This window comes from Salvelinus sp. IW2-2015, linkage group LG23 (assembly GCF_002910315.2).
Source record: "Salvelinus sp. IW2-2015 linkage group LG23, ASM291031v2, whole genome shotgun sequence".
Classification (NCBI taxonomy): Eukaryota; Metazoa; Chordata; class Actinopteri; order Salmoniformes; family Salmonidae; genus Salvelinus; species Salvelinus sp. IW2-2015.
In genome coordinates this window covers 26,891,193-26,916,626 of record NC_036863.1, presented here as the reverse complement: position 1 = coordinate 26,916,626, position 25,434 = coordinate 26,891,193, and the positions used below count along the sequence as shown (strand labels likewise).

The window sequence follows — 25,434 nt, the reverse complement described above, 5'->3', positions numbered from 1 at the left end:
TGGGGGTGTCTGTGTGTGTGTGTGCGTTGTGTTTGTCTGTTGTGTGTGTGTGTGTCTGTGCGTGTGTGTGTGTGTGGTGTGTTGTTGTTGTGTGTGTGTGTGTGTGTGTGTGTGTGTTGTGTGTGTGTGTGTTGTGTGTGTGTGTGTGTGTTGTGTGTGTGCTGTGGTGTGGTGGGTGTGTGTGTGTGTGTGTGTGTCTGTGCGTGTGAGTGTGTGTGGTGTGTGTCTGTGCGTGTAGTGTGTGTGGTGTCGGTGCGTTGTGAGTGTGTGTGGCAACCCCTTTAGCTCTCTAGGGTGTAGGGGATTAGAAGCAGTCTCTCTGGAGGGGTCATTAGACACCACTGATTATCTAAGAACCCCTGACCCCCTCCATCACCCCCAAAGCCCCCCACGCTAACCCAACACCACCCCCACAGTACCTCATGCTACCCCCCACATCCTGTCATCTCCTTGGGGCCCAGGTGGGGGTGGGGTGGGGGCTGCAGAGGTGTGTCATCTGATATGATGAGGAGTACAGGAGTGACCCTATATAGTGCCTTCGGGAAAGTATTCAGATATTTTTGTTATTTAATCCATTTTAGAATAAGGCTGTAAAGTAACAAAATGTGGAAAACATCAAAGGGTCTGAATAGTTTCTGAATGCACTGTACATATACATCCCACAGGAGAGTTTGAGTGATGAAAGTTGGATGGAGGATCTCGAAATGTCTGTGCAAGAAACACTAGACAAACTTTCTTAAAGAATGTTAGCCTATTTTCTGGCAACTGTGCCTTTATTATGTGTTATTATGTGTCAGATGTTAAGACTACAAACCGTTATAAATGGCCTATTTGCGAGATTGACTTTTTATTTCAATAGACACACCTACTGACAAAAACTTGAGTATATAATTGTAATTCAACTTTGCCATGGTTTGCTGAGCTAGATGCAGGTAGCCTATAGCCTCTGATAGGCCAACATCTCATTTCAGGGAAATGTCCACGATGAAACTGACATTAAATGCAGAGAATGATACATTTGCGATAGAGCTGTGACCATGATCTCAATTGATCATTTGAATTGATAATTGGCGCAGTACATCACTGGGGRCAAGCTTCCTGCCATCCAGTTCCTCTATACCAGGCGGTGTCAGAGGAAGGCCCTGAAAATTGTCAGAGACTCCAGCCATCCCTCGTAGACTGTTCTCTCTGCTACCGCACGGCAAGCGGTGCCGGAGCGCCAAGTCTAGGTCCAAAAGGCTTCTTAACAGCTTCTACCCCRAAACCATAAGACTCCTGAACAGCTCATCAAACGGCTACCCAGACKCCTCTTTTACGCTGCTGCTGCTACTCTCTGTTTATAATCTATGCATAGTCACTTTAACTCTACCTACATGTACATATAACCTCAATTACCTTGACTAACCGGTGGCCACGCACATTGACTCTGCACCGGTACCCCCTGTATATAGCCTCACTTGCTTTTTTACTGCTGCTGTTTAATTATTTGTTACTTTAATTTTCAATTTTTTAGTTAACACATTATTTTAAATGTTTTCTTAAAACTTCTTAAAGCATTGTTGGTTAAGGGCTTGTAAGTAAGCATTTCACTGTAAGGTCTACTACACCTGTTGTATTCGGGGATATGAGACAAATACAATTTGATTTGAATTGAATTAACTAAACATGGCCATTAATAATTGCATAGTAACACAAGGCTACAACAATAGAGTTATATGCTGTTTATTAAATCTGTTTGCCAGCTTCAGGTACGCTACACAACTGGCACAAAGTGATTTGCGATGACTCCAGTGATATCTTCATTTCAACATATTTATTGTATCAAACAGGAGGTTACAGTAGCCTACAATGGCATATAAATTAARAGTCTATTTGATGGCCAACTGAGGAAAATGTAGCCTATCATTCTCCACATTTAATGTAATTTTCATTGTGGACTTTTTCCCCATAACAGAAGCATGCTAGGCAGTTCCATAACTTTCATTTCCAATTTCCACACGCGCAGCGCTCCAGACCCTAGAACTGTGCATGAGTAAAACCCTTTACTTTAAACCACCTCTGAGCGAATTTACCTAAAGAGCTCTAGTGRGCCTAAAGTCCTTTTCAAATTCTTTGTCGCTGTTATATCAGTTCTAGGGCATTAATATGTTTTATGAACATATTAATAAACACACCCCTCCGGCCCTCCCCATCCCCACCATTCACTCACTCACTTACCCACCCACTCACTCACTCACCCTTTAACAGCATGCCCACTGCCTGATATATATAGCATATAAGAGAAATGGCATGGCGGCCGCGGTGAAATTGAGAAGTAGGCCAAAAACACGCCACAAAGACATTTTCATCTGCGARATCGTTTTCAAAGTAGACCAATTCGCAGAAAAATCGCGGACATGGCAACTTTGCTTTTGTCACAAGATTGCAAGTGCAGAGAGGAAAAAATGACTCAGTTMTGTGGTTGTGGTGCCGAATGTTGAAAGAAAATTCATGCTTCTGCTTTCTCTGTCAGTTAGGTATTTAACTTAGATTGGGACTCAATGGAGCTGGCTGAAAGTTGCAGCATTCCAATGAATGATTATGGGGATGCCACAGGGTTACAGACRCCAGGTGCAGGGACACCTAGAACAGAGAACATCTACCAGTCTCTTCGGTCTCCAAACATAACGTCAATACAGAGACAGGCAAGTGAGTATTTTGTTCATATTTTCTACTACACTCAAATTAAATCGGTCAGTTGTGACTTTAAATGACTAAATATGTAGGCCTGCATGACTGATAATCAAGTATTATTGACAAGACAGTATTAATCTAATTTAGTCACTTCTGCATTTCAGAGCCACATAACAGGATGCAATGGAAAACGTTTGTGTTCCCTCTACTCCTCTTCAATGCACTTTTACTGATTATCATTCTGGTAATTGTTGGAGTTCACTGTAAGTAATTGAATCAACAATGCACTACTGAATATTTGATTGTTGTGATGATTATTATGTGAGGTTCTAAAAATMAAGTATAGCTGGGTTTTGGGTGTAAAAGACAGCTATGTCTGTCACCAACCACTGTTCCTAACCAAGTGTTCTACTCTTGTAGTTCATACTCTGAAACCTGAATACTATTGGTTGGTTCAAACTATGCAAGACCCAAACCTGTTCAACCTATTAGTCGTCTCAGGATTAAATATATATTTTTAAAAGAGCAGCTTTCTTATTATTTTTTGCTAGATTCCCATTTCACCGGGGCATTGTCATCTAAAAATGGAGGTGGGTGACTTCATATGGCTACTGTACTGTATAAGTTAAATAAATCACACAAATGACCTCTATTTAGTAGATCAAGATGAAACACAACATGTGGAATGTCTTGCTGTAGTTTTAGTTGTTTAATTAGAAAGTACTGTGTTCTATTTCATTACCGGRAAATCCCAACTTCCAAGTCACATTTTCACTTAGTCTCTCATTGACATTAATGCATGATGTAAAAAAATGGATTTAACTGGAAGTTAGGATTCAACACTAACATTATATATTCACCATATTTGATGTGGTTACCTTTCACACTGTGGAATATTTCAACAGCATGGACTGCCAATACTAGTATGCTTATGTTCAGATTTCAGACAGAATGAAGAAGCGTGGCATCTCCATCACAATGGGTTCTATCTCTTCTGGCAGAGTGTGGGGGATTGCTTAACTGCTAATAGTTTCTGTCAGCAGAACAACGCTACTCTGACCACATTGCAGCCACATAACACGGTATGTCAGCATGTATACTCTGTCTGTGAAATAGTATACGCTTGCAGTGTAACTATATAGAATACAATTAACTTTCAGTGTCCGGTCATACATTTTCAGTTCAAAAATATTTATACTGAGCTAAAGGTGTAAAATGCATAAAGATTAAACGCATGAGTTTGAATARATAGGTTTGGTTGTTGGCCAGGGCCAGAGGACAGCAGCTTTGGGTCCTTGAGCTGAGGGATACGACCGAGGGATCTGCAGATGGTGCCACAGAGGTTCAGAATAATCCAATCTCTCATAATCCTTTTTCTATTATGTACAGTACTTCATTAAGAAAATGTTTTGTAATAAGTTCATTTTAACATTTGTTTGGTCCTCCTCAGGATGATTCTGAAAATGATGCTGATTGTGCCCTCTTGACTGGGGATCCCACCCAGCCCTCAATGAGCCCAGACCACATGAAGAGCCAGGGGTGGGTGTGTGAGAGGAAGGCCTCTCCACCGCATGTCTGTGGAAATCAATAAYATCCAATGTATTCCATTCAGGAATGAAAGCAGCTTTTCCTTGAATTTTTTCACTTTTTGTCACAATATGAATCGTTTTTTAATTCCTTGAACAATGTCCTTGTTTTAATGACCAAAATGTCTTGKTTAATTTTGGTAGTTATATGCTTTGATTCTATCCTGCATTTCAGGGCAACCGCTTGTGTCAGTGAACACAAGAGGGTGCTATGTAATTGTAAAGATTCAATAAGGTCTGCAAAGAACATTTTGTTCACAGCAGAACATTAATGAAACATGCACACATTTTCTTTACATGCAGAAGAAGTCACTGACCTGTAGATAAAACCATAAGCTTGCTAGGCTTCTCATCATCATTCAAATGATGACTGAAGCACGACAAAATGTAGCTGAAACATCTGTTTTAAAAAAGAATAGTAAATTTAGCTAGGCAAGTCAGTTAAGAACAAATTCTTATTTACAATGACGTCAGCCTACCCCAGCCAAACCCGGATGATGCTAGGCTAATTGTGCGCCGCCCCATGGGACTCCCAATCACGACTGGATGTGATGCAGCCTGGTTATAAACCACGGACTACAGTGACACCTCTTGCACTGAGATGCAGTGCCTTAGACCACTGAACCCCATCAAAGGACGTAGTGACACCTCTTGCACTGAGATGCAGTGCCTTAGACCACTGAACCAGGGACTGTAGTGACACCTCTTGCACTGAGATGCAGTGCCTTAGACCACTGAACCAGGGACTGTAGTGACACCTCTTGCACTGAGATGCAGTGCCTTAGACCACTGAACCAGGACTGTAGTGACACCTCTTGCACTGAGATGCAGTGCCTTAGACCACTGCGCCACTCGGGTGCCCAACACGTCATATATATTCTCATCAAAAATGTACTTTTATTTTAGTCCAAACCACAATAGACTGTATGAAGAAATAACTGTACATGTTGAGACATTTACTCAAATTAGTTTAGCCAAACACACTTTACATAAAAATGTATATTCGTGAAATGTCTTCAGAAAGACCTGAGCTAAAACATCAGAGCTGAAACATTAAACAGTCTCAATTATATCTCCTCTTCTTGTTTTTCCTATTGTACAACTTCATCCATAATCACTGTTTTATATTTTATACTTAATCACATTAAATTCCACTCAGATAGTGGTATTAGAAGGTTTGGGAAGAAATAGCTGTGTATCTGTGCGTTARAACCCCCCTTACATAGTCCTTACCAACACTGTGTGTATGCTGTGAGGATTCAGAAGCCTCTGATGCCATGAGGTGGCATACTGTATGTGTATAAGGTGGAGGAAGGACTGGGAGTGTCTGTGTTTAGGGAGACTGGGATTCTACACACATACAGCACCCCCTCTGTCCCCCAGGCTTAAAGCTAATTTATGCATGATCTGCAAATGTGGTCGGAGGCGCAGTACGGATGGCGTGAGGCAATTGCGGAGCCTCGGGAGGCATGCAGAGGCCAAATTGAGCTCTGTACCGCATCGCTGTGTGCCTCTCACATTTTGTAACAATACGGAGGGCTCCGTATAGCTCCGCATTGACATGATTGGTTGATGGTAGGTGGAGGAAGGTCCTGTATAAACACAAACTCACTTTGTTGACAACTTCCTTCACAACAGTTCTGCGCTGCTCGGCGAAGTGCAAGAAGAATGAATGCCCTGACTTCTGCAGAGGCCATATCACTGTAAATGCTGCATGGCCAATGCAGACATCGGATTGATCATCCAGTGCCTTTTATCCTTCCTTCACGGTCTACTCACTAATGGCTTATTACAGTCTAGGCCACTTGTCAAACTCCTCCCATGGAGGGCTGAGTGTCTGCAGGTTTTTGCTCCTCCCTTGTACTTGATTGATGAATTAAGGTCACTAATTAGTAAGGAACTCCCCTCACCTGGTTGTTTAGGTCTTAATTGAAAGGAAAAACCAAAAACCAGCAGGCACTAGGCCCTCCATGGGAGGAGTTTGACACCCCTGGCTAGACTGACTGAATGCTTTGTTTGTTTAGTGAATTATATCATTAATTAGATCTGAATAACACTGTCATATATCTAGGAAACAGACATGTGAAACAAAGTTTGTTCATTCCATTTCATTTCTTAGCTTTTCAAAGAAACAAAYTGACATTGTTTACATCACAGGTAAGAATCATCAACATTATTCTGTTTTGAACAGAAATCTTTTCCATAACATTTCCATGAACCTCATGCCCATATCCCTCCCCTGAAGCCTACTCCTTTATACACAGAATTCTGTGCATACCCAAAGATCCTTGTCCTTCTCCTCTTTACAATAGAATACATCATACATCAGTCAGTCATAGTATTATTAATATAATTAAAATAAGTACACAGCTCTCTCCTAACAGGAAACATTACCCTGATTGTACTTAACATACCTTTTTCCCACAACAACAGGTAGAACCTTTGATACGGTGAGGGGTCTCAGTATATAAAGTACCAGTCGAAAGTTTGGACACGCCTACTCATTCAAGGGTTTTTCTTTATTTTTTACTATTTTCTACATTGTAGAACAATAGTGAAGACATAAAAACTATGAAATAACACCTATTGAATCATGTAGTAACCAATTTTTTTTTAAACAAATCAAAATATCTTAAATTTGAGATTCTTCAAAGTAGCTACCCTTTGCCTTGATGACAGCTTTGCACACTCTTGGAATTATCTCAACCAGCTTCATGAGGTAGTCACCTGGAATGCATTTCAATTAAAAGGTGTGCCTTYTTAAAAATTCATTTGTGGAATTTCTTTCCTTAATGCATTTGAGCCAATCAGTTGTGTTGTGACAAGGTAGGGTTGGCATATAGAAGATAGTCCTATTTAGTAAAAGACCAAGTCCATATTATGGCAAGAACAGCTCAAATAAGCAAAGAGAAACAACAGTCCATCATTACTTTAAGACATGATGATTAGTCAACACGGAACATTTCAAGAACTTTGAACGTTTCTTCAAGTGCAGTCGCAAAAAACAACAAGCGCTATGATGAAACTGTCTCTCATGAGGACCGCCACAGGAAAGGAAGACCCAGAGTTACCTCTGGTGCAGAGGATAAGTTCATTAGAGTTACCAACCTCAGGAATCTGAAATTAACTGCACCTCAGATTGCAGTCCAAGTAACAGACACATCTCAACATCAACTGTTCAGAGGAGACTGCATGAATCAGTCCTTCATGGTCTAATTGCTYCAAAGAAACCACACTAAAGGACACCGATAATAAGAAGAGACTTTCTTGGGTCAAGAAACACAAGCAATGGACATTAGACCGATGGGTATCTGTCCTTAGGTCTGATGAGTCCAAATTTGAGATTTCTGCTTCCAACCGCCGTGTCTTTGTGAGATGCAGAGTAGGAGAACGGATGATCTCCACATGTGTGGTTCCCACCGTGAAGTATGGAGGAGGAGGTGTGGGGGTGCTTTGCTGGTGACACTGTCTGGGATTTATTTAGAATTCAAGGCACATTTAACCAGCATGGCTACCACAGCATTCTGCAGCAATATGCCATCCCATCTGGTTTGTGCTTAGTGGGACTATCATTTGTTTTCAACAGGACAATGATCCAAAACACACTTACAGGCTGTGTAAGGACTATTTGACCAAGGAGAGTGATGGAGTGCTGCATCAGATGACCTGGCATCCACAGTCACCRGACCTCAACCCAATTGAGATGGTTAGGGATGAGTTGGACCGCAGAGGGAAGGAAAAGCAGCCAACAACTGCTCAGAATATGTGGGAACTCCTTCAAGACTGTTGGAAAAGCAATCCAGGTAACTACCTCATGAAGCTGGTTGAGAGAATGCCAAGAGTGTGCGAAGCTGTCATCAAGGCAAAGGGTGGCTACTTTGAAGAATCTCAAATTTAAGATATTTTGATTTGTTTACCACTTTTTTGGTTACTACGTGATTCCATATGAGTTATTTCATAGTTTTGATGTCTTCACTATTATTCTACAATGTAGAAAATGAAAAAGAAAAAAAAAAAAAACTTGAATGAGTAGGTGTGTCCAAACTTTTGACTGGTACTGTATGTCTCATTTCTACATCACTTTGTACACGTCTCTGCAGTTCACCAAACTAAGAATCTTCAGACTTGGCAGAATTCTGGTTATTCTAGAATGCAAAGCGCCTTTATACAGCTGCTGTGTGGTATTATGTGAGAGTTAATATTGAAAACAATAAGTCATTAAAAGATGGTCTAACGATACCCAGTCCAACCGAAAGACTCTTAACTGGACTTGGCCATAGCCACGGTAGTTAAGTGAACCAAAACGTAGGGGACCTTCTCAGACGACCTTGGGGATTTAAGACCAACTGTCACGTCTGTTCAAATTCTTTAGACATGATTATGAGGTAAGAGAAGCTCATGAATGAAAATCCCCAATTAATAATAATCATTTTAAGAGAATAAAAAAGAAAAGTATATTATAAAAGTCACATCAAGCAATGCCACTGGCCTGTATGGTGAGACAAAGTTAAGATTAAAAACAGAGTAAGTCTACCATAGTGAAGTATGAGTAATCCATTGATCTATTGCTGTGTTTACACAGGTATCCAATTCTGATGTTTTTTTCCACTAATTGGTCTTTCGACCGATTACATCAGATCTTTTCACATCAGATTTTTTTCAGAGTTGATTTGATTGGTRTAAATACCAATTACTGAAAYATAGATTAGAATTGGGCTTCCTGTGTGGACACAGTCTATGTAATACAGGATTTTGGCACTAAAGTTCTCTGCATTAAAGCACAAGATACTGGCAGTAATGGGCTATGTTCAAATGATTAAAGGGATTTCATAAAACTGAATCACCACATCAAAAATACCACTTGTTTTTTTCTGCAAGAATATCTAACTGGTACGGGACTGGGGATATAAGGGAAGGGGGGACCTAGTGAGAATGAGTGAGGGTAACCGTTAGTGTGTGGACACCAAATAACACAGGCAGCCAGGCACTTGAGTGTCTTTTTCGGATGCACAGAGGACGTAGCCTGGTGCCTGATCTGTTTGTGCTGTRTTGAGTTGGCAAGAAAGAACAAACAGATTTCGGACCAGGCAACAGGGGATGTGTGTGTGATGTGATTTTCAGTCACTGTGGTTATAAAGCATGAGGGAACCTTAACAAGTAAGTGAAAGGAATGAATATTATTATTACATAAATAAAAATTACCCTGTTGATCATTGTGGGAGGCCAAATGTGGTCTGGAAATATCTTCATTAACTGATATCCATCACCACTGTAATCATGCTCTTTCTCTTGCACCTGCACGCACAGCATTCTTTAATCACATTGATCAGACATTCAATACCGTTCTCAGCCTGTTAGTGTCATAATATTCTGGCAAACACAAGTAGTAAATGTCACAGCAGTAAATGTGACGACTATCAACCTCACCTGCTCAGCTGAACCACACGTATGACTATTCAAATGTGTGTGTGGTTGGCATTATACAGCGCTGGTTTTTGGCTTAGCTCCAGCTGGTACTGGTAGGGTTCAGGCAGAAGAGTGAGGAAACGAGAGCTTTCATTGTGGCTGAAGAGTGAGGCACAGCATAAAGTAAAAAGAGGCTATTATTTTAGTACAGTTCACAAACACAGTAAGGCWGTTTGATTATGCTTACTATATAACTAAAACTCTATGTTTTCTGTCATTTTCAACATATTTACAATATTCTTAACACAAAATTACATTTGAGACAAACATAGTTTTCCCTCTCACAGACCAGTTCCAGATTCCCTGTGTAAAAATGTCTACAAACAAAACATTAGGCACTTTTTAAAAAGTATAATATATATATAGATGTATTTATTTATGTAGCTTTCATCAACATATGTATACTATATACTTTTTTAGTATGTACCTTTCTACTATTTCACATTTGTATAACAATTTCCATAAGTTTATGTTAAGGAAAAAGAAACAAATGTAATCTTGATTGGCTATATTCTTCTACCTCAGCGAACCCTGTTGTGTTGGTTTGGACCAGTAGTCTTTTGGCACACATTAGTATTGGATAGCAACAACTGGACAGGATGACAAAGAGTTAATGATGATTTGATGGGTTTGCCTTCACCTCTGTTACTCCTCTTCCAGTGAGAAAGGTCAGTAGGGAAACATACTGTTGCCAACCAATCCCACCATGGCTAGTTAGGACAGTGCTGCTCAACCCCAGGAGCAATGTCCAGATGAAGATGGATCATTAACATTCTGAAAGAAAAGAGGAAATATAGATGTTAACAAACAAATCATAACAAAACCGACAAGGAGAGGTCTGGATCTAGGATTTACACCTCCGCAGCCTAATGGGAAAATCTCTTTCTTTGTCTCCATCTCTCTCACATATGGCTGTAGCTGTAATGTCAATCAATAGAATGTGTTTCTTGTCTTCCTCGCTGTCTGTACACAGGTCATTTAACAATGCTACTAGAATATTTTTCAGTCTGAGAGTGAGCTAGACTGAATCCCCCCTCTCCCCCACCCYTTTCATTATGTGACATTTTTGAAAGCCGCAACAAATAATTATATTTTTGTCTTGGATTTAGCATTACAAAAGCATGGGTTTTGAAAGATAAATTAACATTACATCTGTGAGTGTATCACTGAAGTAACGCAGGTTTAATTAACACACAAATTGCACACAGCACAATAGAACATTCAGGAAGAAAAGAAAATCCTCACAGGGCCATTGTGACGAATGATCTCACATGGAAGTGTTTAAGTGGATGTTTGTGGGCATCACTGTAGAGTAAGTAGAACGACACAGAAGGATATCAGGGTTCTGGGAACAACCAGCTTGGGGATGAGGATTGGAGCCAAACAGGGCAAACGGGAGTAAACACTAAACCCAAAAACAAAACAAGGGGCTCTTGGCATGCTTGGGCAGTGTTTCAGTGGTGGCAACAACACAACACATTCCACTCCTGCTACACTAGATATGAGTCAACAATAAACAACAGCAGACCCCTTATAATGTGGTCAAATCAAATAATTATACATTTTGAAAATAACAAAATATTTGTAGAGTCTGAAGAAACAGTTTTTAAACAGGGTAGCCTACGGTCACTCACTACTCATCTCCAGCACAAGAAGCACAGACAAAAGATCTCATGAATAAACCTCGGATCGGAGTGATTCTGGTCTGTTCTGCCCACCAGCCACATCTGTCTCCTCCACTGTTACAGTTAATGCTTCTGTAGTTCCCTCAGTCAGCGCTGGAAACTCTCAACACAAGCACTTGTGTAAAGAGCTGAAACAAGGACTTCTCCTTCTTACCACACTCCTCAAGAGTTCTCAGCACTCTTCTCTCTCTAATTCCTGTTGATAACAACGTGTAACACGCGGGATATGAACCCAGGTCTCCCACAGGAGCATCTTAGACCATTAGACCAAGAGGAAATTCGCTGTTGGCTCGAGGGCAGACACTGGTTTCGAAGTTTGCAGGCATAGCTACCTAAACTAGTGACCATGTRCAACTCATGTCCACTACAAAATCATCTGCATTCTGTTGCCATAATTCAATATTTCAACATCCACAACTAAATACAAATCATTCAGCCCCAACTATTCATATCTCAACTTGACGGCAGTAAAGAAAATGTCAATGACAATACATAACCCTCTCTCGTCTCCTGCATCATCCTCTATTCCAATGCAGGCTTTGTTCCCTTAAAAAAAAACACATCCAGTCAATGGATCATGTACTCTGGAATCCATCTCTATAAAACATACAAACACAAAATCTTACGGTATTTGCCATGTGAAAGCCTATAGACAACAAGACACCCACACATTAACACAAACACCTGGCGACAGTCCTGACCCCTCCACCTCCACCCATGTGAAATGGCTCATTACCAGCAGACAAATCAATTGGCTTCGCTCTCTGAACGCCCACTTGTGAAAATGAGAGACTCTCTTTATACAACCCTCAGCCTGGCAGGCAGCTATACAACCCTCAGCCTGGCAGACAGCTCAACACTTCTTCTCACAGACCGGAATCCAAGCTGCACATCAGACATGGCTGAAAGCTTTAGGGTGAAAACAAGAATCCATAGATCAAGTGTATTTGGCTGGCTGAGAGTTGAATGTTGCACTGAGAGGAGTAACCACTTTATGTTTGGTGATGGTTGTTACCACACAAGAGCTGTGTGGGCTGTTTAATCACACACTAAAGGATAAGCACCTTGGGGTTGATGAAATGGCTTCATAACAAGGAGGAGATGAAGAAGAGAGTGTGAAAATAGGTTGTGAAGGTGAAAACAGCCTGGGTAGAACAGGGCAATTTGGCAAGGGTGGGTGGGGGCGGAAGGATCAGAATAAAAACAACACTTTCAGTGGCATCACTAAGGAAACGAAGCGAATAGGACTTCCTTTGACGTAAGCAAAATCAAAGAACCAAAAATACCTGTCTCCTTTCTCCAGGCTCTGTAACATACTGCACATGCTGCTGACACAGTGGCTCAGGAGTAATTATTTGACATTCGCTGACAGCAAACAATCTCTACCACAGGTAATGAAGACCACTGACACTGGTCAGYGCCCAGGGGATGACATGGTTCTACACACAACCTGCTGACCACCAGACATGTCATAGTTTATGGTTCAACTTCAGTCATCCGGTTCTAAAGGATGATATCATGTAACCTAACCTGTATTCCACAGTTCTTTATACACGGCTTACGGTACGTCACCCTAAAGGGTCTCCTTGACCTGAGAAGTAGTCATTAATTATACCAGCAGTAAACACTCTAGAAAATGGTGCCCTTGCAACAGTAACAATAGCATTTATAAAGGCAATCATCATGGAAAACAGCTAAGAGGGTAAAGGTTACAACAAAACCAGAATTAAGAATTCATTAATTGTATTTGGGTAGAATTAAGGGGYAGGTAAATATTGTGTGTATTTCTCTCCCTCCCCAATCGAATACCTGTGTAATCCAGAGGTGGTGGGGCCAGGGTAGGCCTTTATCAGGTTGTATAAACTAAAACAGTCCTAGTTTACCACACACAGCATCTGCTGTGTTATTAAGCTATTAATGCTAATACTTTTACATAATAGTTGGGTGCCAGTGCCACTCCTATCTACTGCAACCCCTATACAATGGAAGCCATTATTTCTCCAGTCATCATTGGGCTACATTTTAGCTTTCATAAGCCAGCAAAATCCATTGTCTAGACAACGTCTGAGAACATCCTGATCTCAGAGCATTTCGTACTATTATGTACGTAAATCCGTGACTCTCCATTTAATATGCTATGTTACGTTTCGTATGATATGTGTTACTTTGTGAATGTCCATCACCCATTTCATATGATATGTTACGAATGACAATTRGTATTATATGTTACGAATTTGCWAAATGTATCATATGTTACAAATTCTTTAGCTAGCTGGCTAATGTTACCTAGGCTATGGGTTAGGGGTTAGGGTTAAGTTTAGGAGTTAGATTAAAGGGGTTAAAGTTAAGGTTAGGGCAAGGGTTAGTTAAAAGGGTTAAGGTTGGGGGAAGGGTTAGCTAACATGATAATTAGTTGCAAAGTTGCTAATTAGCTAAAATGCTAAAGTTATCCACGATGAGATTTGAACACACAACCTTTGGGTTGCTAGASATTTGCGTTATACGTCCACCTATCCACCCCACTTTTGTTTTTTCTTAAGTAACCATCTGTTTTATGTGACCATATCAAACGTAACATATCATACTAATTTGAGTGTCCCGGATTTAAGTTTACTATGTTACGTGTATTCTAGGACACCAGGCTGCTCAGAGAAGGACAAAAAGGTGACAGGGTTTATTTGAGAAAGGAGTATTTGTGTTACATGCTTCCCTCTGTGTAAAAATGACTTTGCCCTTGCAAACTCTGATGGGGATATAAGATGTTTTTCCAACTCAAGGGAGGCAGAAGTCATTAAGTAAGGATGCCAGCCAACACCTCAACTCTGAACCTCAACCCTGCAATTTTTTGTAGAATTCTTTTTACTTCAATTTATTTAGTAGATATTTTCTTAACTCTTATTTTTCTTGGTTGAGGGCTTGTAAGGAAGTAAGGAAGCATTTCACAGTGCATGTGTAAAATTTGATTTGAATAAATTGTGTGCAGGAAATGTACTCCATCACAGAGAATAACAAAAATTTCGGTAACACTTTATCTGACACCCAGCGTCATAACAGAATGCCAAGAGTGTGTAAAGCTGTCATCAAGGCAAAGGGTGGCTACTTTGAAGAATCTAATATAAAATATATTTTGATTTGTTCAACACTTTTTTGGTTACTACATGATGTTATTTCATAGTTTTGATGTCTTCACTATTATTCTACAATGTAGAAAATAGTAAAAATAAAGAAAAATCCTAGAATGAGTAGGTGTGTCCAAACATTTGACTGGTACTGTATATATATTTTTTTTATTGACCATATTAAATTATTATTGTAATTACGCACACATTGATGTCAGACAATGTACCCCAATGCTCTGTTGCTGATGACTGGGATGAATGCAGGAGCAGATTTAAGGAGCAGGACAAGACACCCTCTTTTTGACTGATGACTGACATAAGGGCATGTACGTGATAGGCCTATCTGGCTTATATGATTATGACGTCATAATGCTTCTTGACAGTGTCATAAAGTGTATTTTCTTCAAGTTATTTAAAATTTGATGACTGTTAAGAATTCATTACAACAACAACAAAGGATTTAAGAAACAAACTTTCAAACAAAACTAAACTTCTTGGCAGGGAAAAAACGAATTTGAATAAATGTGGGTTTTGACACATGTAGGTGTCATAACCAGCCATAAAGTTACGCAATATATGTCACAATAGGTGTAAATATATGGATCATGACAGTGTTATGACCATATTATGACAGGTTATGACAAGTTGTCAGCTGTTAAGACATATTATGACATGATTATGACCGTGTTATGACACTGGGTGTCAAGTAAAGTGTTACCAAGATTTCTACTACAGAATAACAAAGACTTCTACTAGTAATCAAAACATGATTTGGATTACTAACATACCCATTTCTGTGTGCTTTGAGWGATAAAACAGAGAGAGAACAGGTGTTGAGTACCTTTACCTTTCCCATCTTTCCTGCTGCTCTGGTGAAGTGCCCTCAGCTCCTCTGATTTGTAGAAATCAATACTGGCGTAGCCAGGGTTGTTCCCCAAACCAGTCATGTCTCCCATCATGACTCCCCCACCTGCCCCATTGTGGACTGAAGCGAAGATGTTATGGGGGGCAGTGGCTCCCCCCTCCAGTTCATTCTGAGAGCCTTCCTTATTAATGGCCAGGTCCAGATCAATGTAGTTAAGGCCTTGTTTAGCAGACCCAGAGGATGAAGCCTGGGCTGTGGCTGCATCTGCCTGGGCATTCTCCCATGGTGAACCCCTCTCCAGTCCTCCTTGTCGATGAGGTGCTGCTGTCTGGGCACTCTCCAAGAGCAAGGAGCCTGAGGAGGACAGCTGGAGGGGGAGAGGAGGAGGAGTAATGATGAATGTCTCKGAGCGGTGGCGTCTCCGTCCCAGTTGGTCGCCCCTGCCAACCCTGTCTCTGGCCAGCCTGCTGCTCTGGTTCTGGTCAGGAGATGAGTAGGATCTTGCTGAGGGGAAGTCCAAGCTTGATTCCTGCTCCATTGATGAAGCTTGGGCAGCATGCATGGCGGGTCCTGCAGGGTTAGGCTCTGAAACTATGCTGAAGGCCATCTCTGTGTAGTTTGTATATGAAGTGGGTAAGAATGTTGGCACTGCTGCCCTATGCCCACCTACATTGCCCTCTGCTGCCCTAGGAGAGGGCCTACTACGGGCCACAACTGGGGGCTTGGGGGCAATAGCTGGGGGCGGYCAAAAAGGTGATTTAACAGGGGTCCCAGTGGAGGGGCAAGGGGAGTTTCCCATCCCCAAATCCATGTTGACGTACTCAGTAGAGGCAGCCAAMGCAGCGGAGGTGGCCAGCGGTGCAGAGAAGCTGCGGGGGAGGTTSGTGGAGCCACCGTGGCAGAGTGCTGGACGGTGCCAGGGCCTCTGGGTTCCATGGGTCACTGACAGTCCGTGCTCTGGCCCCCACTGGCCCCCTCTTCTACCCCCCACGTRACCACCCCTGAACACTATGCTGACGTACTCCCCAGGGCTCTGAGGCTCTGTGGGGAAGAGGTTCTCCTTAACCCTGGGCAAGGTGTTAGCTTTAGACATGTCCACAGACACACTGAGGGGACGAGGCTTCCTCTGCTGGCCCCCTGGGCCATGCGACACACGTTTCTGCTGATGGGATCCATCCTTAGAGCTTGCTCCCCCGTTCCTGAACCCTGGCCCTGTTCTTGTTAGTCGTAGCCCTCCCCCAGCTGCCACTGACATGGGCCGATCCTCCAGGCTCTCACTGCTAGCTGAGCTGGAAGAGAAGGAGGAAGAGGAGAGGGAGAGTTGACAGCCTCCTGCAGTGCCAACTGTGGCTGTGTTCCTCTTGCTGTAGCCCACTTGTCCACCCCGATTTCCAGCACTGGCTTGGTCACTATGACCCCCCTCCTTCCTTTTCCCTTGATCCAAGTCATCCTCAAAGCGTGTGGAGAGCGTGTGTTTGTAGGATCGTGGCAGAGAGAAGTAGGAGTAGACCATCTTGTGTTGTAGCGGGTTCTGTTCAGGTTGTGAGGGGGGTGTGCTGCAAGCKGAGCGGATGCTGATAGGAGACATGTTCATGTAGTCACTGCCAGCCCGGCTCTCCATGCTGCCCCTGCTCCCCCATATGGCCATTCCATGCATGTCTGGGGAGCAGCTGCTGTTGGGGGACATGACCATGTAGCCCTCGGAGACAGGCAGACTGATGTGCTGGGGGGGGGACACACTGCTGTTGGGGGTCATGGCCATGTACTCATCATCAGCCCCAGGCTTGGCGCTGACGTCAGACACGGCCACAGACAGGGAGAGGGAAAAAGGAGGAGCCGTCACTCCAGGTAACATGGACATGTAGCCRCTGTCCACTGGTCCCCCTCCTCCTCCTCCCGCCTCTCCTCGGACCACATCAACCCTCACCTGGGTCTCCCCAACGACGGCCCCTGCTTCCAAGCCCCCTGCTGCGAAGCCTCCTGATCCACGCCGCCGTGACACAAAGGCGTCCCTGCTAACACTCCGTGACATGACGGCGTACTCTTGGTCCGTATCAWCCTCTTCCTCCTTCCTACGKGGGGCCAGTCGTTCGTGGGCAGTCAGGGGCAGGGAGGCCCTCTTGCTGAGMAGTCTGCGCTCTGCCTCACACTCCCTGCTGGAGGAGCGCCGCAGCATCCTCCGGCCCTGAGGACGCTGATGGGACCCAGGGAGGCTCTCTCTCTGGCCCATCACTATGTAGCTGGAAGAGCCCTCTCCATGAGCATGGTGTCCCATTCCACCATTGGACCCTCCAGGTAGACTGGGGACCAGTAGGGAGTGCTCTCCAGGGCTGGAGCCATACTCGTCTGAGGAGCCGTAGTCACTAGGGGAACCCGACACAGATACTCTCTGAGGGACGCGGGTGTAAGAACAGATCGCTACACCTCCCGTTGCCCCTCCGACTAGTCCACACTCTGAGCCATGACCAGAGCTGGAGGAGAGGCTTGGGGCTGGGGAGGTGGCTGGGTTGGGGGTGTAGCGGGCCAGGCTGAGAGTGATCTTAGCTGGGGTTGGAGCTCTGGTGGGCTTAGGTCTTAGGGTGGGTGTAGTGGAACAAGATCCGTTCAGGCTGGGACTGGAGCTTGTCCATGCCCCTCTGGCTCCACCTCCACCCTCCTCCGTCCTTCCCCCGATGCTGGCTGTGCGTGCCCTGGGGAACCCGTGGCGTGGCGTGGGTGAAGTGCTGGTGCAGTGTGCACCACCTGCTCCAGGGGTCTCAGTCCGGGCTCGTCTGCCAAAGCCCACCTGGCTGGGGGGCAGATTGGGGTGGTGGCGGCGGGTGGGGACACTGATGGGGTTGGAGGCGGTGCCCCCGCCGCCTGTAGCGCCCACAGACTGAGTCTTACTGCGCTGGCGGAACTCCTCACTCAGAGCCTTCATGGCCTCCAGCAGAGTCTCATGCATGTTCTGGGCCACCACCGAGTCCTCCACCTGCATCCAGAACTCCCCAGGCCCCGTCATGGCTGAGCGGCCCACCTCGATGAAGAAGAAGTTCTCTGAGTGGCCGCAGCGACGCACGTTCATCAGTTGTAGGACCACGGCGGCCACGTCAGAGTTGAGCTTGACAAAGTTGACCGTCTTGTCGGTCAGGCACAGACGGTGGATGCCCACTAGGTTTCGGGCCTGGCCAAGCCCTTTAGGCCACACCTTGACCTGCCACACCTCCTTGAAGGTGGGGCCTGGAGGAGAGGGGAGTCCACACTCTCCACCGCTACCACAGTCCTCTGGGTTTTTACCTGCAAATAATCACAATGAAGACACATCTCAATCAACAACAAGACAGAAAACTATGCAAATAGATATAGAGACAGAGAAAGCCAGACATTTAAAGGAAATAGAATATTGTCAATATTCGGAGGAATCATGGGGTAGCACAAGATGAGAGTTGACAGTCAGGAGACAAAAATATTGTATACAATATTCAAATATTATCTATTATCAAGGTTAGAGTGACCGTCAGTTGTAGCACATTCAGCACATTTAGACACTCTGAACTCTGACTGGCTTAAATATGTGATGAGCCTCATCATTCATGCATGCAGYTTTTGTTTCATGAATGCATTCATAATAAACATTAATTGAAGACTATGGTGTAACAAAAACACTCATGTAACAAAAAACTTTCCAGCTGCATGATGGATTAGAGCGTGTGGTGGATTGACATMTGATAGTGTGTGAATAAGGCCTTTCTTCAACACCATTTCTTTAAAGAATAGTATTGGGTTGGTACAATAAAGASTGTTAATAATCATGAAAATGATCAATCTTTATAACCTACACCGTGTAAATACTCTGTAACTACAGATTATTACAAAAGGTAGCCTAGCGGTTAAGATCCTTGGGCCAGTAACTGAAAGGTTGCTGGTTCGAATCCCTGAGCCCACAAGGTGAAAAATATGTCGATGTGCCCTTGAGCAAGGTACTTAACCCTAGTGGCTCGAGTAAGAAGAGAGACAGCTAAATTACTAAAAATGTCAAATGTAAATATAAAATACTGACCATCGCATTGTAAATCCAGACGTGTTTCATTTAGCAACATTATTGCTCCCCTGAAGAAACCCACATCTACACCTAGGCCTACTGTTTCATTTGTGTAAAGGCTGTAGTCTATAGACGTTAATGACATTGGCCTATAGAAATAAAAAAAAATACCATAACTAGAGGTGTAAAATWAAAAAGATAGAATTTTGAGGAAATGTTGTGCAAATAATACAAATTATATATGCAATAAAATATAGCCACATTATTACAATCATTATTAAGATTATTGATTCCATATTACTACTGAAACGATAGCAGGGTTGGCGTTAGTGTTACAGCATAACAACCTAAACACGAGGGAAACCGATAGAAACCAGTTTTCCAATGAAAGCACGCAGACGCTGCGGCTTTCCTCCCTGCCAGGCAACGCCATAGCACAGAAATGTAGGTTACGCGCACGACATGCAGAGGGACGTGTCGAAAAACAAAAACAGAGAGCACTCGGGAGATGGCTGCGTCCTCTGCAGTATACGCTTTGAATGATGTTGTGCTGCAGCCTATTTGGTCGCGAATACGAAGAAGAAATCCTATTGGTTCATGCACGTTGCAATAATTGTGTAGGCTAACATGCAGCAAAATGAAAATGGTCAAAAATATTGGTTAATATACCAATAAKTGATTCAGATAAGCTACTGCTCAGACACACCGCATGCAGCAGTGGTCCACCACCTCTCTTGAACTGATATGCAGCTGTTCATTGGATAGGCCTATATGTAATATTTATAATAGCAATATCCTGTATTTAATGTACTATACGACTAATTTCTACAAAGAGCATCAGACGTGTGATGTGCAATAAAAAATAAATAACATGCTATCGCGTTACAGATCTGAATGTCAAATGGATGTCAATCCAGAATGGCTAGCTAGACCAACACTGGCCAATGCAGACTAAATGTGCAAGGGGAATATTGGGCATAGTAAACCCTTGTATGACTTACATTTCCACTGAAGGTCCAGCATGGCCTGGTACCATTCATTCTGGACATCCTCACTGTCTGCTGCAATGGCAAAGCTCTCCCCGCGGGTATACATCACTATCATGTGCTTGTTCTTGGAATCTGCCCGCTTGTTGATGTTGAAGCAAGTCTCCAGATTCAGTGCTTTTTTCGGGACKGGTGACTTGCTTCGGAATTTCTTCTCGTTCTCATAATATTCTAGACGGGCWGGGCCCTCTTCCGAGGCTTCCCTCAAAACGAAAAATCGCCGGTGCATAGATTTCTGCTTACGGAGATACCCGCTTTTCCGAACGTCCTCGTAGCTCTGCTGCTGTTGTAGCAGCTCTGCTGCATGGTTCTCCATTACTAGACAGGTCTCTTGTTTTGCTTGCATAAAATCTCCCCACTAAAACGAGGAGGCTATTAATTAATTATAGCTACATTCCTCTTCTCCTTCTCATATTATCCATAGAGTGAAGCATCCAACGTGCGTGCCCGGAATAAGCGAGCTAATTTGAACATGTGTTATTTATATAAAATCAGCTTTTCCCCTCGTCTGCGTGCACATGCGGCGAGCGACGTCTGCACACTGCTCCCTATAGCCAACCTATGCTGCTTGCTGGAGTACTAGGACTACTCCTACTCAGTCTATTTACTGTAGCCTGACCTACTACTCTGCATGGACTCTCACATTGATGCGCCTCTATGCATGTTCATCTACTGCACAGTGATAGCCTGTTATCGCATGTTTCACCATCGATGGASTGATCAATAAATATCCATACGTTAGCCAATAGGCTAAGTCCTARAATTAGCCTATTTATGTGCGTACAGAAGTGTACCTCTTAACTAGCCAGAAAGAGAAAATAAGAGCAGTCATCTACGGACTATATTTTTGCTAGCCATATCACTCAATTTCTATCCCAACATTTTTTATTAAATTATTCAATGCGGAATCCCTTCTCCTGAGCATTGACATATTTATCCAATCATGCTTTCTTCAGAGCGTTTGCGACACCCGTTGGTCACTCCCTGTATGAGTTTATATTTTTGCACATTTTGTGGGCTATACATCAAGCAGACTGCATTGATCTGCCCGGGAGAAGCTACAGGCAATACCAACAGTATCCCTTTTTGGGCGCATAAGTAAACATTCAGCACCATGGACAGCACCGCGGTCAGCGCTGAAAGCAAAAAGATTAACGCTGATTCAGCAACCACATCCGTGAACAGCGCAACAGTCAACTTTTCAACACCACCACCGTTATTAACAGCGCTGCAGTCAACTCTTCAGCACCATGACTGTGAACAGCGCCGTGGTCAGGCTTCAGCACCACATCTGCGGACAGGGCCACAGTCAATTACTCAGCACCTTGCCACAGAGTTTCAAACCACATACACAGTTTACAGCAGGTATAAAGGTGCAGCGAAATGCTTATGTGCTATCTTCCTCAACAATACATTAATCAACAATAACAATAAAAATWGTCAAGTAAAAAGTAACAAGTAGTAGAAGTAATAGAAGAGCTAGTATGCATAGTAATAACGCTTTATTTACACTATTTACAAATACACTAAAAGTATGAGGACACCCCTTCAAGTTAATGGATTCAGCAATTTCAGCCACAGGTGTTGCTGACAGGTGTATAAAATCGAGCACACAGCAATTCAATCTCCATAGACAAACATTGGCAGTATAATGGCCCATTCTGAAGAGCTCAGTGACTTTCAGCATGGCATTGTCATAGGATGCCACCTTTCCAACAAGTCAGTTCGTCAAATTTSTTCCGTACTAGAGCTGCCCTGTTAAGTGCTGTTATTATGAAGTGGAAATGTCTAGGAGCAACAACGGCTCAGCCGCGAAGCGCTAGGCCACATAAGCCCGCAGAGTTCTGCATCGCGTAGCGCGTATAAATCGTCTGTCCTCGGTTGCAAAACTCACTACCAAGTTCCAAACTGCCTCTGGAATCAACATCAGCACAATAGCTGTTCGTCGGGAGCTTCATGAAATGGGTTTCCATGGCCGAGCAGCCGCACACAAGCCTAAGATRACCATGTGCAATGCCAAGCYTCGGCTGGAGTGGTGTAAAGCTTGTTGCCATTGGACTCTGGAGCAGTGGAAATACGTTCTCTTGAGTGATGAATCACACTTCACCATCTGGCAGTCCTACGGACGAATCTGGGTTTGGCGGCTGCCAGGAGAACGCTACCTGCCCCAATGAATTTGGAGGAGGAGGAATAATGGTCTGGGGCTGTTTTTCATGGTTCAGGCTCCTTAGTTCCAGTGAAGGGAAATCTTAACGCTACAGCATACAATGACATTCTAGACGATTCTGTGCCTCCAACTTTGTGGCAACAGTTTGGGGAAGGCCCTTTCCTGTTTCATCATGACAATGCCCCTTGCACAAAGCGAGGTCCATACAGAAGTGGTTTGTCGAGATCGGTGTGGAAGAACTTGACTGGCCTGCACAGAGCCCTGACCTCAACCCAATCAAACACCTTGTGGATGAATTGGAATGCCGACTGCAAACCAGGTCTAATCGCCCAACATCAGTGCCCGACCTCGCTAATGCTCTTGTGGTTGAATGGAAGCAAGTCCCTGCAGCATTGTTCCAACATTTATTGGGCAGCCTTCCCATAAGAGGGGAAGCTGTTTTAGCATCAAAGGGGGGACCAACTCCATATTAATACCCATGATTTTGGAATGAGATGTTCCGCGAACAGGTGTCCACATACTTTTGGTAATGTAGTGTACTAAGTGTGTCGTGGAATCAATAGTATATAATAGAATAGCAGCATTGACTGTGTGTGTGTGTTTATGGGTGTTTGTGTGTGTGTGTAAGGTTGTGTGTAAGTTGGGTGTGTGTGTAGTCAGTGCAAATAATTTCTAAGGTGCTGATAGTCTCTTCGATGCAAATAGTCTGTGCAGGTCTAAGGTGCAGGTCTGTGCAGAGAGACAGCTAGGTTTAGTCTGATGGCCTCCTACGGCCTGGTGGTAGGAGCTGTCTCTGACAGTTTGGTCTGCGACCCGATACTCCGATACCTCTTGCCAGATGGTAACCGAGTGAACAGTCCGCGGCTTGGGTGACTGGAGTCCTTGACTGTCTTTTGGGCCTTCCTCAGACACCGCCTGGTGTAGATGTTCTGGAGGGCAGGTCGCTCGCCCCCAGTGATGTATTGTGCCGTCCGCACCATCCTCCGTAGGACCTTCTGGTTGAAGAGGGTGCATTTGTCATACCAGCCGATAATACAGCCGCTCAAAATGCTCTCGATTGTGCAGTTGTAGAAATTCTTTAGTATCCGAGGACCCATACCAAATTTCTTCAGGCGCCTGAGATTGAAGAGGCGCTGTGGCGCCTTCTTCACCACGCTGGTGGTGTGATTGGACCATGTCAGGTTCTCTGATGTGCCCGCCGAGGACCTTTTGACCCTCATCACTGCAACCCTGTTGATGACAGTAGGGGCGCGCTCCTCTCCATTTCCTGAAGTCTACAATCAGCACCTTGGTTTTGCTGACTAATTCTCAGGTTGGAACGTTATTCAAGATGTATGTTAACAACATTCTAAAGATTGATTCAGTACATGTTTGACATGTTTCTACTGACTGTTACGGAACCTTTGGACATTTCGTCACGTTATAGTGGACGCGCTTTGTGACTTTGGAATTGTTTACCAAACGCGCAAACCAAAGTACTAATTGGACATAAATAACGGACATTATCGAACAAATCAAGCATTTATTGTGGACCTGGGATTCCTAGGACTGCATTCTGATGAAGTTCATCAAAGGTAGGGAAACATTTATCATGTATTTTCTGGTTTCTGTTGACTCCAAAATGGCGGCTAATTTTATTATATTTCTGAGCGCCGTCTCAGATTATTGCATGGGTTGCTTTTTCCGTAAAGTTTTTTTGATATCTGACACAGCGGTTGCATTAAGGAGAGGTATATCTATAATTCCATGTGTTAAACTTGTATTATCATCTACGTTTATGATGAGTATTTCTGTTGAAATGATGTGGCTATGCAAAATCACTTGATGTTTTTGGAACTAGTGAATGTAACGCGCCAATGTAAACTCGATTTTTTATATAAATATGAACTTTATCAAACAAAACATGCATGTATTGTGTAACATGAAGTCCTATGAGTGTCATCTGATGAAGATAATCAAAGGTTGTGATTCATTTTATCTCTTTTCTGCTTTTTGTGACTGCTATATTTTGCTGGAAAAATGGCTGTGCTTATTGTGGTTTGGTGGTGACCTAACATAATCGTTGTAGTGCTTTCGCTGAAAAGCATATTTGAAATCGGACACTTTAGTGGGATTAACAACAAGATTGCCTTAAAATGATATGAGACACATGTATGTTTGAGGAATTTTAATTATGAGATTTCTGTTGTTTGAATTTGGCGCCCTGCACTTTCACTGGCTGTTGTCATATCGATCCGGTAGCAGGATGCAACCATAAGAAGTTAAGCCTTTTCTGACGTCACTCCCAGCCTATCTTCAAGATACCACAGATGTGTTGAACAAAATTAAGGAATTGAACAATATAGGTACAGCTTCCTTTTTAGTCACCGTGGATGTGGAGTCTCTATACACCACTTGAACATGAACAAGGATTGGAGCTATGCACAAATTTCTTGAGGAACTGGCCTGAGACTTAGATGCCTCCTACAGAATTCATTGTCTCACTGACTGAATGGACTCTTAATATAACATCTTTATCTTTCAGGCCGTATTTTTAAACAGGTCAAAGAATGTGCCATGGGAGCTTGCGACAGCCCTTCCTAAGCTGGTTTGTACTTGGGTAAATGGGAAAATGACTTCATTTTGGATCCTTCTAATAACCATTTCTTTGACCGGATTATATGGTGGGGACGCTATATTGGTGATGTTTGCCTGTTTTGGTCTGGCTCAGAAGATTAATTTATTTCCTTCCACCAATACCTTAACAGCATTAACCCTAACATCAAACTAACTATGGAGTACAGCAAGGATAACATTATTTTTATTG

The 25,434-nt window shown here is 43.3% G+C and overlaps 1 protein-coding gene and 1 long non-coding RNA gene across 2 annotated transcripts; one reads left to right on the top strand and one right to left on the bottom strand.

Annotated features, from left to right (window-relative positions):
• The first annotated feature begins 2,473 nt into the window (after positions 1–2,473).
• Positions 2,474–5,331, top strand: LOC111950782 (uncharacterized). The gene is made up of 6 exons (XR_011473964.1): positions 2,474–2,688; positions 2,838–2,936; positions 3,225–3,263; positions 3,613–3,755; positions 3,926–4,015; positions 4,124–5,331. It is a non-coding gene; the product is annotated as an uncharacterized lncRNA (long non-coding RNA).
• A 1,047-nt stretch (positions 5,332–6,378) lies between these two features.
• LOC111950155 (insulin receptor substrate 1-B-like) lies at positions 6,379–21,151 on the bottom strand. The gene is made up of 3 exons (XM_023967556.2): positions 20,417–21,151; positions 15,377–18,670; positions 6,379–10,499 (listed from the first exon to the last, which is right to left on the bottom strand). Exons 1-3 carry the CDS (start codon positions 20,805–20,807, stop codon positions 10,492–10,494), a joined length of 3,693 nt encoding a protein of 1,230 aa, XP_023823324.1. The 5' UTR covers positions 20,808–21,151; the 3' UTR covers positions 6,379–10,491.
• Between the last annotated feature and the right edge of the window lie 4,283 nt (positions 21,152–25,434).